The sequence below is a fragment of the Pleurodeles waltl genome, chromosome 9 (genome assembly GCF_031143425.1).
Source record: "Pleurodeles waltl isolate 20211129_DDA chromosome 9, aPleWal1.hap1.20221129, whole genome shotgun sequence".
Taxonomy (NCBI): domain Eukaryota; kingdom Metazoa; phylum Chordata; class Amphibia; order Caudata; family Salamandridae; genus Pleurodeles; species Pleurodeles waltl.
Genome location: NC_090448.1, coordinates 939570754 through 939587064, shown reverse-complemented (window position 1 = coordinate 939587064; position 16311 = coordinate 939570754). Strand labels below are relative to the sequence as shown.

General features: G+C 44.0%; 1 protein-coding gene and 1 long non-coding RNA gene across 3 annotated transcripts in view; one reads left to right on the top strand and one right to left on the bottom strand.

The window, feature by feature from the left end:
- YY1 (YY1 transcription factor) overlaps positions 1-1691 on the bottom strand; it is a 200717-nt gene extending 199026 nt beyond the window's left edge. The window contains exon 1 of the mRNA XM_069208324.1: positions 647-1691. Coding sequence (XP_069064425.1) covers positions 647-1403 — 757 coding nt within the window. The 5' untranslated portion in view covers positions 1404-1691. The remainder of the gene's footprint in view (positions 1-646) is intronic.
- Positions 1692-1696: 5 nt separating this feature from the next.
- LOC138260134 (uncharacterized) overlaps positions 1697-16311 on the top strand; it is a 158351-nt gene continuing 143736 nt past the window's right edge. Inside the window, exon 1 of one of the 2 annotated variants that reach the window (XR_011198813.1) lies at positions 1697-1893. This is a non-coding gene — a long non-coding RNA (uncharacterized lncRNA). The remainder of the gene's footprint in view (positions 1894-16311) is intronic. The other variant, XR_011198812.1, reaches the window with a different exon arrangement.

Here is a 16311-nt window from a genome sequence, read left to right as displayed (position 1 = left end):
CCAAGATTTAAAACCGTTGTAAAGATAGATAAGTTGTGTTTACGAGTCAATAAAATCACTCTCTTTCACCAAATACCAATACACATAGCGAGAAAAGCATTTCTAAAGTTACTAAATAAAACGGGGGCGGAACTACGACTTCCAAATGTAAGGAAACTCGTTTAAATGCACTGCCATCTCTTGTCCACCACAAAAAATATAAAGACGAGTGAAGAGGAAGTAGGGGTTGATCTCGTGGGCAGCAGAGGAGCTCGCAGCCGCTGTCTCCAGAAAAAACTGTCAAACTCAGTGGCTCCGCCCCCTCTCCCACACAGCCGCAGTTCTGAAGTGCGCCATTGCGGCCTAGCTATGAAGAGAGAGGGAGCCGCGCGCTCGCGCCCGCACGGACCGCCATCTTGGCCTGGCCGCCATCTTCCCCCCCGGACCCCGCACGGCCATCTTGCCCGGGCAGCCATGATTGTCAGGCGAACATGGCGGCGCCCAGCCGCACATAAAACATGGCTTCCCTTCAAAACAAAAACACGCCGGTCGGCTTTTGAGAGCTGCGGTAGAGGCACAGATGGGCTCCCAACGACAGGGATTGAGAGGGGCGCGACAGGGGCTCTCGAGGGAGCAGCAAGTGGATTAGGGAGTTGAGGTGTCTTACCTGATGCCCACATCGTGACAGAGAACTCTCCCTCTAGGGTCTTAATCTGAACCTGCTTCTGTTCCCACTTCCTACCACCGTGGTCTCCACCAGTACTTAGGTAGCTTTTCTTGTTGCTCTTCTTGCCGCTGCCGCCTTTCTTCAGGCGCCCTCCACCACTCTTGCCAGCCATGGTAACCAAGGTCTGCTCAATGTACTCGTCCTCACCAGCTGGGGTGGGTACAGGTATAAGGATGTGGTCCTCATACCCATCGTCCGCTCGGAGATCAGAGTCATCTCCACCCACCACCTCTTCGCGAGTCTGTACCAGTATAACTTCCTGATGGTGCACCTGGTGGTGCAGCGGGTGGTGCTCGTCAAGAGGCTGCAAAGCGATCATGGGTTGGTGGTGGTGCCGATGGTGATGCCCATCGTCCTCGTCATCCTCGTCCTCCACCTCTTCATCATCCTCATCACAGCCCCCAACAACCGTAGTCTCAATAGTCTCCATGGTCTCCACTGGGATGGTCTCTACCTCTATCTCGTGTAACTCCACGATCTCCGCAGGCATCTCGGAGCCGTCCGTGGCTATGTAGAGTGTGTCACCCGAAGCCATGGCTGCGGCGCTGGGTCCGGGGCCGCCACCGGTGTTGCTGTCGGGGTCCCCCGGGCTGCTGTCGCCGTCCTCCACCGCCTCCCCCTCCTCCCTTCCTCCTTCTTCACAACACAGATACCAAGTCAGGCCGCCCAATCCCGAAGCCACGGTCAGATTCGGCATAACCTCGCGAGACTTGGCATCACCTTCCAAACCGGTGGTATGGTGGACGAGTGTCGGTAGCGGTGGCACGAGCTCTCCGGTCCGGTTCAGGCACCAGCCGTGTTCTGTGCCGTTGGCGTCACAATGGGAAGCCGTTGGGCGGGGGATGGGGCAGGAAGCGGCCGTTATGGATTTGTTTTGGGCGCGAAGGCGCCGGGTGGGGGAGCTCGCGCGGCAGTGCCTGTGTGGAGCTGAGAGGCGGCCACTGCTGTGGGTGACGGGAGACAGGGCTGCGTCGGTCACGGGCGGCGCTTATACGCCGTGTGTGGTGCTGTGGGGAGTGAGTGTCTGCATCCAGGGCGGGCCCACAACAGACTGAAGGAGGCGGCTGCGAGCAAACCGAGCCCAGGGGCACGGAAAGAGTTGGAGGCTCACAACAGCCCTTTATCATCACGCGGAGCCTTGGAGCTCGCATGCATACCGCGATTTGGGAAGATTAAGCGGTAGAAAGGTATATTTTATGTGCCATTTGCATGGAGGTGAGAGCTCTCTCATCACGAAGAACGCGACCGAACGTTTAGGTCAAGTATAGTCTAAACTCGACCCCTTTTAGGAAAGACTTCTTTTTTTTTATATACATATATATGCTGTTACGTTTTTTATGAATCGCGTGAAAGACCATGGCCGGTGATAAATACATCTTGTATTTCCGAACCAGGCGAACGGGAAAATGGCTCCCCTAGAAGGAGGGTCTTGACATTTCGTGTCAGCATTTAATGCAATAATAAATTGCTAGTGTCATCGATTGACCTGTTAGTGTAGTATGCATGTACATTTTCTCTGCTATGAAAGGTGGATATTCTTCTTGGAAAACGGCTGACGTTCACGCCTCCATATTTTACGGACATTTCTGGATGTAATGATAAGCTAGAACTTGCTTTACCTACTCGACCTTCATAACACGGACAATCCAAGTCGCCAAAAACTTGGAGGTTTGTTTCCAGGGACTGCTGGATACCTTTCACGGGAGAAACGCGGATGTAGTATGTTGTCTTTTCAAGTTTTACATCTCGTAATTATGTGGTATTTGAGTCTTACGTAATATCCCCAAAGAAGGGACAAGTGCGTATTGGAGAAGAGTACCAATCAACCATTTAAAGGGCAAACTATCTGTTAATGCCAATTATCTTGCTTTGGAAGTTGCCTTTGGCACTCTTAATCCTGTGTATGTCCAAGTCTTGAACCGATAGAAGAGCCCATTGCTGATTTCGAGCCTGGAATTGAAGACATGCATCACAACTTACAACAATCGCCCATCTGTCTTAAAAGGCCACGTCTTATGAAAACCTCAGTTATATATGCATGAATCACATCAACTGTTATGAAGGCCATTTTTATTCTATAACGATATTTTTTGTTTTATTAATTTTTACTTCGTGATATTTAGGCACATGACTCGTTATGTTTACTCAAGTCTTACTCACATATGGTTAATGTAAGGAAGTGTTTGGCGACTTGAGAAGATTATTGTATTTGTGATAAACTTCAAACCGCAACTGCTGATCACAGCAATAAATGAAGGCCTGTGATGGAGACTAAACAGGATGCAGTTTGCAGGAAATTCATGGTCATAGAAAATGTGCCTCCGGGGCCGCAGTGTTTGTAAGGAGGACCATTTGCCTCATTAGCTGATGGTATAAGTAAAGACTGACCACAATGACTAATGTAAATCCTCTTTCTGCAGTGGGTGAGGGAGGTATCCATGCTTTTTGATCCCCTGTGCCATTATTAAAATAGAATGTTTTCGAGGGCTTTCTATTTGTTTACACAATCAGTGGGTACTCATTTATTTACAACTGCAGGTCCGGCACGTTGTTCATGTGTTTTTCCAGCTTCAGGATGAGCAGACGAGTTCATCGTAGTTGTACTGAGAGATTTTAAGAGTGTTTTATAACGTGTGTAACTGGAATCATAAATGTTGACATGTAGGTGCATGATAGTTGTTCCTTGTGCAAGTTACTTTTACGTTGAAGTGATCATGAGGCTCCTCTGCAATGAATGTGGTTCTTTGGACTGCAAGTTTTCAGTCTGCATAATGATGTAGAATGGTGCAGTGTATCAAATGCCACGTAAGTGTCAAGCTGAAATGTCAAACGTTTCAAGTCTAATGTTGGTTTTGGCGGCATCCTATGAGTAGGCGTTGGTTTGGGGCTGTTTTTGACGTGGAACCCAGTTTTGACACAAGGCAAGATTTTAGATTTCTTGGAGTTGGCAAATTCTTTCACAGTTTGACTAACAATTCGATTTCGCATACCAGTCTATCTTTTTTTTTTTTTTTTTTTTTTTTTTACTAGTCTTAAGAAATCACTATTCAAATGGGTATGTTTTCAGTTTATATGTGAAGACTGTCGGTGTGAGGGAGACACAATGGCCAGTGGAAGTGAGATCCCGAGTACTTGGGTCTGCACTGAAAAAAGAATGAGTCCCACAAGAACTGAGATGGTGTTTGGGAGCCGTGCACCTTGCTTTGTTGCATCCGCGTAAACCCAAACAAGGTAAGTGTTTAGTCCACGGAAGTCAGAGGATAATGGCACAAATGTTTGTATCGCTCTTGGACACAGTAGTTGATCAGTACATGAATATTGAAAATAAGGCATGCTGTGTTTTGTAACAGAGCCATAGTACAAAAGGTTATACAGTTTTGGTGGTAACATACATTTTTATATGTTCAGTGCTTGGTAGGTCGTGAATGCAGGCTAGACAACTTAATGTGTGTATATAAACATTAGGGTGCACCGTTTCTGTTCAGATTAATAAGAATCATAGCCTTTTTTTTCTGAGACAATAGGAGTCTGGTTGTGGCTTTATTAATGCAGTGTGTCACTATAGGATCACGGAAGGTGTGAGTAATGTTTAATGATGATGTGTAAGTTCACAAGCACTGGAATGGTTTTATACAGCTTCATGTAGGAATGGGAGGATTTGGCGGTCTCACAAGTAGCATTTTCACTTCGATTTTTTTTTTTTTTTTCTTTGCTGGTCTGTATGCCTTGGTGTGAATCCCCAGGCACATCCAATTTCATTATGGTGGGTGAATCAAGAGGATCCCTTATCCATGCTCTGGTGAGATGGAGTGTAATAAACAAGTTCCAAAACAGTGAAATCCATTACTTTAGAAAGCCAGTGTTACATATTTTGTCCCCTTCAAACAAAAAGGAAGAAGTAGTGCTTAGGTCTGTATTTCCCCAAGTCTATACCCAGAAACTTGTTTGTGGTGCACAACCGCAAAATATACAAGATGTTATTCTGTTAAATAGGAACTGGCAAGGTTCAATGGTGCACGTACTGCTTGCTTCCTCTTCGCCATTAAACTAAGGCGGGCTTTCTCTTGGATTTTATCAGATGATTAGTTTGTTCACTGGTAAATAGAGATTGATGGGATCTCAGGTTGAGTAGATTTTTAGGGGAGCAGATGCATAGGTTCCTTTTAATAGGGGATGTGCACTTAGTCTGTAAAGAGCCTTGCTTTTTGAGAACTGTGTCCCCTAACAGGATCCAAGAAGATACAGGACACAGTTAGTTTATATACCGTGCCCTTTCTGATATAAGGCAGACACTGACTAAGTTGCAGTGTACATGAATGAGGAGTCACATGCAACTGGATTCTGAATGTTCGGTTACATTTTGGAAATGTTATAGATGCCCAAGTCATAAACATTTTTATGACTATGCAATACCTAAGTCATAGTTGTTTTTAGGGTCGAGCGCGCAAGCAATCTCGCCTGTCCTAATCTCTCTGTGGGCTTTTAACCACGCCCACTACTGCTATTCATTCTTTGTTGTGCTTGTATTTAAATGCTTCATTTTTATTCGTGCATTTCGTGAAATCTCCCTCCTTTGTGTGCTGAGTTCCTCCCAGGTGATTTCATGAAGTGAACATTTTTGTTGGCCCCCACACTACGTCCCGCTTTCTCCTGTTATAGCATGTCATGGCCCTGCCTCCGGTTTTGGTTTGCCTTTCCTCCCAGCCGTGATCCTTTCTAGACATTCAGACAGGGAGCCAATAACTCTTGCGCTCACGCTTATGGCGGCCGTGACGATTTGAATTGATTTGCTTATGTCAACTGTTTTACTTTTAATTTTCAATTTGTGTGGCAAGAAAAGCCCAGTTAGGAATTTACAGCGCTAATTGCGCTCACTGGAGCAAACGCGAGGCCCACTGCAAATGCTTGTTCTTTGTAGTTGTTTTTAAGCTTACTATTCTTTGTCTGTCTTCTCAGTTGAGACAGCTGTGCTTTACAGCTATCTATCTTAGGTTAGTAATAACATCCTATATACTTAGCAAATTGGAATTTGCGTGGTGACCATTTTGACATTGTGTCAGTATTGTTTGAGATTCTCCCCATGCATGGTTGTGGATGTTCTTGGTTCACATCGATCCTTTTCTGTTCGTCACTTTTGAGTATACTTTTGCTATTTAATGGTACTCGCATGTAGTTATATTTCATCTCCACTTGTTCTGTTACATGTATAATGGCAAAGTTTTGATTTTTACGTAGTTTTTTTGGCAGATAAAAAAACCCTTGTCTTAAGTCCTACAAATGGAGTGGTGGTGTATTTTGCGTCAATTTCCTTCTAGATTTGTGTTTTTTTGTGTGTTTCTATTATAAAAATGTGTTTAGATTGCTGTTTTTCTTTTGTGTGTTTTTTATTTTATTTATTTATATATATAAATAATTTTTTTTAAAAAAAATTCTCGTTTGATATATGCATTTTCAGTCCGATATTTAATCGGGCACAACTGTTAACTTTCATTATAGTGTTTTTTGGAAATCACCATTGTTTAGTTTTGTGGAATGCAAGGATTGAACAGTTAAGGAAATCTTTGTTAAACAGATCAGTAGAGAGAGGGAAGCTATAGCTCTATTGTAGGAATCTACTGTGTTGGGTAGAACATGTCTTAGATTAATTTTTAAATGTGTAATGGTTTAATGTAGAGTTGCTGCATTTAAAATGAAAATGCTTTTATATAAATTAAAAACCAAGATCTGATATATATAGATCACTGATGGTTAATACAAATATACTGACTGAAGTTGATATATTGGTGTGTTTGGTTTGTTAATGTGCAGGTGGGAGGCCAGCAACATGAACTATACATCAGATTGAACTGGAACAACATTTGACAATATGCTCTCATTCTAAACGGACACACATTTTTCTCTTGAATACACACTTTTTTCAATATTGATACACATACATTATTCAAGCCAGTAAAAACCTCTTACTTAGTATACTGGGCTTCAAACTGGAGACTTGCATGTAACCAGAGAGCTACCATTAGCTCATGAGCTAGTCAGTAGAGAAGCCTACTGTAGACAAGGCCATGGTCATGTAATGATCTCTTCCTTAGTCTCACTGATATACCATTTCAAGATGGCCAGCAATTTTGTTCTAAGTATAGCAGCCATGCTGGCACTTCAAAACAACCAAGCATGTACAGTCTCATTGTAAGATATGCATTCTACTGCTATACATAATTGAGTTTGTGTTTAAAATTATTGTGGAAGTGTATATGCAAGAGTAATTCAGTGGGAGGATGAATGGATACGTGATTGCTAAGGTGAGTGACAGTGCATGTACAATGACTTATTGAATGCCTAGAGCTATCATTGCCTAAGAAGGCACTTACATTTAAAAGCCAGATGTATTGACGTTGCCCATGGTTGTTTGATTTGGCAATTGAGTCACTGGCAGCAGCTGTTGGGTAGTACTTGGCTTGTTAATGGGTAGATGGCAAGATGATGATGAGTTCTGTTCCTTATATACTTATGATACACTGATGTGTTGGTCTTATCCTGAAGAATCGTGTGCCCCCCTGATTGAACTAACGTCCCACCATAGTGAAATCTCAACACAAAATTGAGTAGGGGAAGTTAAAAAAAAAAAACAAAAAAAAATCTTGACATTTCTGTGCATTTTTTAGGAACGTTTTCGGTCATCTAGGATCTGTAAAAGGGTACTTCAAATAAGCTTGGATACAACTATAATTTCTGTAGTCTTGCTTGACAGCACAGATGCTGCAAGATACTTATTTGAACACCACTAGAGAGGGGCTTTACTCTGCCCCTTGTTGATAGCCAGGAGTACATGTTTTGATTGGGCAGACGTTGTGTGCTTCCACAGAAAAGTGCTAGTCTTCCACTCAGCTGTGATCACTGTTTATTTAGGTGCCTGAGCTTGGACTTTCATGGCGCGCACGCAACACTGTAATGCTGTGAAAATGCTGTAGATAATTTATGGTGTTAGTCATTCTCTGGTAACTGCACAGATGGGTGAAAGGCAGTGATTAATTGGATGGTTAGATGTGGCTTGATCATGCATCGTTCACCTGGCCTTTTTACTTACACCAACACAGCTGTTTGCTTTCACGAATATACATATACATTCCCATGCTATTTACATGTGATCCTTTGCATTACTAAACATTCCTTTATAGCCAGACATACTTGCATTGCCAATGCTTATTTTAACTGTCATGGAGGAAAGTTTTTTTAATTCTGTGAAGAACACATGACACTCAGAACTATGAGAGAAGAAACCTTTCTAATAACTGAAACCATGTGATAGCCGCCACCAAGCAAGACTTTTACCAGTCGCAGACTAATAAAACTGGTACATTTTAGCACCATTTGGGAAAGCATTCGGGGTTGCTAGCAAATGGGGACGGACCAAACTTGGGCTCTAATGCTTCTATGTCAGTACGTAGAGAGATTTGAGTTGCAAAAGGTAGGCCTAATTCTCACCATGGATGGCTATAGCAAGCTTCTTTCCAAAACAGTGGATAGACCTACCACACATGAATCACACTCGTCTCATGAACACACCCCTCTCATGAACACAGACTTTTCAGCACTGACCGTCACCTGACCATACTAGTGTTTTAACTGTTTCGGTGTAAGCTGCCACTGCATAATCTTACCTTTCATATTATAATCAGTAAAGGTCCTTCATGGTTGTCATTGAGGATTGTACAAAAGAGATATTTACAAAAGGATATTGTCCCATTCCTCTGTTTCACCGACGTGGTGAATTCAGATATTGTCCTGTCTCGATTTGTCTTCCAGATCAGAACACTTCTCCCAGTGTTGTGCCACTTCAGTTTCGACCATTTTCAATGAGTCTTGCAACTTTTTAATGTTTTGGCACATGTTTATATTATCATCATGTTGTGTAGCTATTTTAGTTATAGCTTCATGCATGTTTGTTTAGCACACTAGGCCTGCCGTTGTGCACTTTAACCTAGATATATTTTATTCAGCTTTGTTTATTATTTTAACAAAAGCCACTTTTGCAGTCTTGTGTGTGTTTTTTTTTTTTTTTTTTTTTTTTTTTTTTTGTGGGTTTGTTTTTTCTCTCTCTATCTAGCTGTTCTTGCTTAGGCCAGCACTATGTTCTTAAACAAGACATTCTTGTTCACTCTGTGCTTCTTTCAAGGATGCAGCAAGATACGTTGCTGGTGAAAGTGGTACAAGTTTTGTCTCTGATGTTCATAGAAAACACACATCCTTACGTAGGGACATTTTCTCAGAACATGAGCTGTTTTATTATATAAACTCTTCCCTGTCCTTTACACGTTAGAGGGAGATTCCAGCCAGAGAACCACAACTGATTGCTGAACGCTTTGCTACAGCTGCTAATGCAGACTTCAGGCCTTTGCTCAGGTATTTTTTTTTTGGGGGGGGAGGTGTCTTCCAAGGGCAACCTAAAGGGTAGAATTAGAGCTTCACTCTCCTTGTCACAATTTTAATCTTGTCAAGTTGTATCATCCTGGTTATTGCAGTACATGCTCTGCTATCTAAGATGCACTTGCTTCATCAAAATCTTATTGAAACATATACAGCCTCTGTTTGTCAATGTGTATGTGAGAATAATATAAATGGAGAAACGGATGAGATCTGAGTGACCACGATTTCCCTGTGAAATCAACTTTGTCATGCGCTCGGCTGCCCAATCATCCTTGCCCTTGGGTAGAGATGAGGCACTGCTAGTTAGCCGTAGTTAGCTGTAGCAAACAACTCGGATTGTGGCAACAGGTGTTGCCTGTACTGGATTAGACTCAATCTTCCCACACCACATGTGATTCTGCCGCTCACATCCAGTAGTCTCATAAGAATAATGAGAGCCTACGCAACAATCCTTAGTGATTGCAACATGTTCGTCTACCACTTGTATCTTCTTCATAACATCCACTAGTCCAGGGTTCAGGTCAGACATCACGGCCTGCATTTGGGTAGTCATGATGTAAAGCATGCTATGAAGGTAATTCAGATGTAGTTGAAGGTCTTCCTTTGTACAGTAAACACTCAGGTTGCCCTTTTTCGTTGACGTAGTGGTCTTTAGTTGCTGGTTGTCCAGTACTCCAAGATCCGCTTTTGGTGCTTCCGCTGTTCCTTCATAGACCAGGTTCTCAACGTTAGTCTCAAGACAGACCAAGGCCTGGGAGACCAAGCCTGCATGTTGCTGTAAGTAAGGAATTTTAGACTCTCTCAAGGCCAACCAGCCACCACTCCTCAGCAAACCAGGGATGTGCTGATGTAGGGCCCCAGTGCGGCAAAGTGTGAGGGAGGGTGGCCTACAACAAAGACGGCCCAGGCTAGCAGTTAAGTCAGATCAACTTGTCTATGAGCCCTCCTTCTTTCTTCTCTCCAACAATCAGCCCCTCTGTGTCACTGATCTCTGAGCCTGTAACACATTTTATCCTGGATCGCACATGGCAGCACACTCCTCCCGAATCCTAGGCAAACTATGCCCCTCGCCTGGCGCGCAGTCTCCTTGGTGAACCAAGGCATTCAAGCACTGTCTCGTTCTGGCACTCATGATGTTTGTAGCTTGCCCACACAGCAAGCGACATACCCACTTGGCTGCAGGCCATGTCCCCATTATTTTAAGATGTTAACTTACCACTCCATGTAAGGCTCTCTAGTTGGGGTGCCTTCCGGTTTTAGTGTTGTGGGACTTGGTGTAACAGTACTTACTCCATGATTTTACATCTGGTGACTCTATAGGTATGGGAACACTAGGAGAGTAAGTAGTATATCCTCTTCTGCAAGCCTTGGGCACCAGAGAAAAATGTATATGCCATACTAATGTGGTGATTTGGTCTCCTGATATCAGTCAGACTGTGGTCATTCATCTAATTCTTCCTTGCAGTTGACATTTTATATGTCTTTGGGTCGGTCTGGTTTTGGTGAGCTGAGAGGAACATGAGCCAGATTCCAGCTGTCCTCCACCAAAGTGGGTTTCATTGAATTCAGTTAGGTTTCTGGACAATCATGACAGAAAGGAAATTCTGTTAGGCATGTAAACAGGCATCACTGTTATAAGTATTCTTGGTGGCTGTGATTAGGTGAGCCACTTAATAGAGATAGCAGACAGGCTGTTGGAGGAGGTGGTTCAGCTGAACAATCCAGTGGTGCTTCAGTGTCTCTGACTACTTTTAGGAATGGTGCATTACTTGCTTTAATGAGAAATGTATTCTTTTCGAGGCCCGGACCTTCATGTTCTCTACTCTCTTATATCACCAAAGCTCAACAGTAGTCCTCACAGTGTATCTACTGTCTTCGTAGTGTGAGATCAAGCATGTGTGAATCAAGAGGAACATGGTACCTCCCAGGCCACTGGCAAATACAGGTAAGGTTCAAATGGAGACAGTCATTTTACTCTATGTAGTGCCACTATGAAAGGTGCAGGGATGTGTGTCTTCCACCAGTGTAACTCTTCAGTACTCCTTTCCGAATGCCAGAGTGCAATTGTTAGTCTGTGCAACTTTTAGAATAATTGCATCTCCATTCCATCTCACCTTTTCCTTACTAATGCCACAGCTGTACTGTGCCAAAGTTTGTTTCGAGCGGCAACAGTGCAGTGATGGGGGGGATTTGGTGCTCGTGAGAGGAGTTTCGTAGAAGGGCAGCTCTAACAGCTGGTCATTTCATAGGAGGGAAAGCAGGGGCCCAGCACAGCACTCAGTGCTGTTTAGTTACGCAGGTCAATCCACTCTGCTGGATGCACAGCTCCTCTCAAGTATGTTGAAGGGTCTGAACCCAACATCACTTCAAGCTTTCCTTCCTTCCTAGAGGATTTGAGATGTTCAGGTTTTGATTCAGACATTTCTGAAGAGAGCTCAGATTCCAGTCTTAACTGTCTTCCACCTGCCTGCTTGCATCTTCCTGGTCGTGTGTGCATGCTGGCATATGAGCAATGTGCAGCGGTTCCTCTGCAGACGGCGAGTCAAGCTGGACTGGTTGTTGGTGAAGAAGGACCAGCTGTTTTGGGATGTCTTTCTTCCCTACTCCAGCTGTGACCACAGAGGAGATGGATGCATTCACCCACCCTTCAGAGGGGTGCTCATCTGCCAGAATTGAGGGCAACATGGCTGACATTCAAGGCCTTTGTCCCATCCCTTCACTATCCATCCAAATCTTAGTGGCATGTGAACAGGCCGGGCGGAGTAGGGTCTCTCCTTGTCAAGAAGCAGTATGGATCTGTGCTTGGTCAAACCAGTAAGGATTTGGCTAGTCTACAACAACCGGACTGGCTCTCTGAACGAGCTTTCTGGTGGATACTGCAGCTACCTGCTGATTTCTCCACCGCCTCCCCTCCACCTGCCTTCACATTCTGAAGGATGGTCCTATACCACACTTTCATCATTCCATATCGTTCCTTGTATGTGTCAAAGGACATGAAAAAAAAAACAGGGGTCTGATTTCAGTATGACAGGGTCGTGATATATTGCTCAGGTGATATCTCCATACCGGTGTTTTTGTTACAGAAATTGAGTCGGTGTCCTCTGTGGTTGTGGAAGGCCTATGTAGAAGTTTCCAGATCTAGTCTGGCGCCTTGGGATATTAAAAATGTCAGGAATCTGCATGAATATAGAGCATCTACCAGAAAGATTCTTACTGATGGTAGTTCATTATTTTCCTTAAGTGTTTTTTCTTTAACCCCTCGCTGCCAGGCCTTTTCCCCCTCAGATGCCAGGCCTTTTTTTTGGCTATTTGGAACAGGTCTGGCTTAGGCCTTCATAAACTTTTTTCCACATAAGCTACCCACGCCAAATTTGCATCCTTTTATCCAGCATTCTAGGGATTCTAGAGGTACCCAGAGTTTGTGGGTTCTCCTGAAGGAGACCAAGAAATTAGCCAAAATACAGCAAAAAGTTCGTTTTTTTCCCTTCAAATAAATGGAGGGAAAGACCTGCATAAAGAAGGCTTGTGTTTTTTTCCCCTGAAAACTGCATCCTCAAAGGGTTTGCGGTGCTAAAATCACCAGCTTTCAGGAACCGGCAGACTTGAATCAGAAAACTCAATTTTGGCATTTAACTGGGACATACCCCATTTTAACTTTTTTTTTTTTGTGTTCTTTCAGCCTCCTTCCAGTTAATGACAGAAATGGGTGTGAAACCAATGCTGGATCCCAGAAAGCTAAACATTGCTGTAAAGTAGACAAAATTCTAAATTCAGCAAGGGGTGATTTTGTGTAGATCCTACACGGTTTTCCTCTAGAAAATAACAGCTGAAATAAAAAGTTTTTTAATTGAGGTGAAAAAAACCAGCCATTTTTCTCCACGTTTTACTCTAACTTTTTCCTGCAATGTCTGCTTTTTTTTTTTTAAAGCAATATACTGTTACGTCCCCTGGACTCTTCTGGTTGTGGGGAAATATAGGGATTGTAGGTTCATCAAGAACCCCAGGTACTCAGAGCCAATAAATGAGCTGCACCTTGCAATGGGTTTTCATTCTATACTGGGTAAAAATAGGTATTAAGAAAAACTTTGTATTTCCAAAATGGGCACAAGATTGAGAAGCAGTGGTTATTTGCACATCTCTGAATTTTGGGGTGCCCATACTAGCATGTGAATTACAGGGCATTTCTCAAATAGACGTCTTTTTTAACCCATTGTCTTACGTTTGGAAGGAAAAAATTTAGAGAAAGACCAGGGGCAATAACAGTTGGTTTGCTATTCTGTGTTCTCCCAAGTCTCCCGATAAATATGGTACCTCACTTGGGTGGGTAGTAGGCCTAATGCTCGTGACAGGAAACGCAACATGGACATCTCACGTTTTTACATTGAAATCTGACGTCTTTTTTCCAAAGTGCCTAGCTGTAGATTTTGGCCTCTAGCTCAGCCAACGCCTAGGGAAACCTACCAAACCTGTGCATTTTTTTAAAACTAGACACCTAGGGGAATCCTGGATTGTGTGACTTGTGGGGCTCTCACCAGGTTGTGTTACCCAGAATCCTTTACAAACCTCAAAATGTGGCTAAAAAAATAATTTTTTCATCACATTTCAGTGATAGAAAGTTCTGGAATCTGAGAGGAGCCACACATGTCCTTCCACCCTGTGTTCCCCAAAGTCTCCCGATAAAAATGGTACCTCACTTGTGTGGGTGGGCCTAGTGCCCTCAAAAGGAAATGCCACAAAACAATATGTGGACACACAAATTATTAAATGCTGAACTACCTGTTTTTGCGGGGGCGTTTTTGGTCCCTGGCTCAGCAGCCATATAGGTAAACATACCAAACCCAAACATTTCTAAAAACTAGACACCCGAGGGAATCCAGGGAGGTGTGACTTGCGTGGATTCCCCAATGTTTTCTTACGTAGAATCCTCAGCAAACCTCATATTTAGCTTAAAAAAAAAATAATCACATTTTTCCCACATTTGTGTGTGAGATCACCACACCGGGACAAATTTCCTAAATCGAAAAATGATACCTCACTTGTGTAGGTGGGCAAAGTGTCTGTGACTGGGAAGAGCCAAACACATGTCGAAAGTGAGGGGGAACCACATCGGGTCCAAAAGGGCAGTTTGGGGAAAAAAAAAATTTAGGTTGAGAAGTGGGGCAGACTTTTTATCGTTATAGCTGGCATGTGAAGCACACCACCCTGGACTCACCTACATGTTTAGTTTTCTGATGTGTCTAGATCTTGTGGATTTTTCTACATGCCAGCGTCCCAAGGTCCAAAAAGTGCAGTCCTCACCATTCCAAGTGGAACGATTTTGAGAGTTAGCCAAGCTGTCATGGCCCAAATGTAAACCCAAAATAATCAAATGTCCTCTTGCTTGCCGTGGGATAAGATGCTTTAGTGTGCGGAGGGTGAGCTGAAGGACTGTTTTTCCCCCTTCAGTTGGGGTGGCGACATAACCATGCCCATACTGGTTGGTAGCCACCGCCACACTATTTGCAGAACAACTTTGGCCCCATTTATTTGGGGTGGGTGTATGGCTATACCCCCACCCTCTTATTTTGGAAAAGAAAATGTTCCCTGGTGTCTGGTGGGCTTTCTGCCCTCCTTGGGGGCAGATGTGCCTTCCAAAAATAGGCCACTCTGCGCAGATATGGCCAACAGTAATGTGTCCCCATGGGGAGCGACCCTCGCCCAAGGGGCTGCCCCCTCCCCCCCCCCCCCCCCCCCAAAAAAAACAAAACACACACATACACCTCAATCCCTGGTGCCTAAGTGGTTTCTGACCAAACCCCGGGGATAGAGCGGCCTAATAGAATAGGCCTAAAACCAATTTGCCTGTAATTAATATAGGCCTATCTGCCCCCAGTGGTGGGGGAGGGGGCAGAAAGGCCTAGAAAAATAATTGCCCCCCCATTCCCGGGGAGCGACCCTTGCCTAAGGGGTCGCTCCCCATATCAATGTAAATAAAAAAGTCCCTGGTGTTTAGTGGCTTCTGCCTCCCCAGGGACAGATCAGTCTAATTAATATAGGCCAATCTGCCCCCACTGGAGGAGGGGGCGGGGGGGTTGGGGGTTAGATGCAGAAAAATCCTAGTAAAAAAGGAATGCACAGAGACATGAAAAGGGAAGGAAAAGCATTTCCTTCCCTTTTCATGCCTCTAAGCCTCCCCTGCCCACCAGTGAGAAACTAATCCGTTCCTCCTCGGGTCACGCTGGAAGCATTTTCCATTGTGACGGGACCTCCAATGAGGTCGGCGCGCATTGGTGCTAAGACGTCATGGGTTGGGGGGGGTTGATGTGTGAGGGGGGTGGTGGAGTGAGTGCTAGCGCTTCCCCAGAGGGCCTGTCCCAGGACGCAATGGTTACATCCATGGTGCCTCGGCGCTACGCGATCAGACGTAACCATTATGTCCCTGGCGGGGGAAGGGGTTAATGCTGTTCTTATTTTATTTTTTTGGTTTGTTAATATGCTATGTCTAGTTGAAATTGATGTGGACAATTTAGTATTAAAAAATATATTGTTTTGTCACTGCTTCCATTTCATTCCTCTTATGTCTTCCACTGGTTCACAAAGTAAATCAGTGATTTTTGCCCTAATAATGCAACCACTAATTCACACTGTCGGCATGTGTTCTGCTTGCCCCATTTTTTTTTTAGCTTTGTCCCATTTAATGTGTTCCCCTCTAGATCATTGAACGAATATATGTCTTAATTGACCTCAAGGAAGAATTATGGCTTGTCTGCTGAAAGCTCCTTGTAAGTATGAATGAATGCAGAGTTTGATTTCCCACTAAGGTGTACATGATAATGGAAAACATATTCAGTTTCTGATGGATACAACTACCTGTGGATTCCTCACCTAATGAATACTCCCATGGCGCCAGCATTCGACGGAAATCTTCTTCCTAGCTTCTGCACGTCGACGAGGACGTCACATTTGCCCACGCGACACCGTCTGACGTCATACATGCAATAAGAAGTCCTCGCCGACGTCAGTTCCCTTTTTTCCGTGCCATTCGAAACGGTTATCTTCGAGGGAGCTACTGTTGCTTTTCGAGTTACAGTGTGTTTTTCTGCTGCGTGTTTTTTCTCTGAGGTTACTATGTCTCAGAGGAAGTCTGGTTTCAAGCCCTGTCGGGAGTGTGGGGGCAAAATGTCGATTACTGACCCACATTC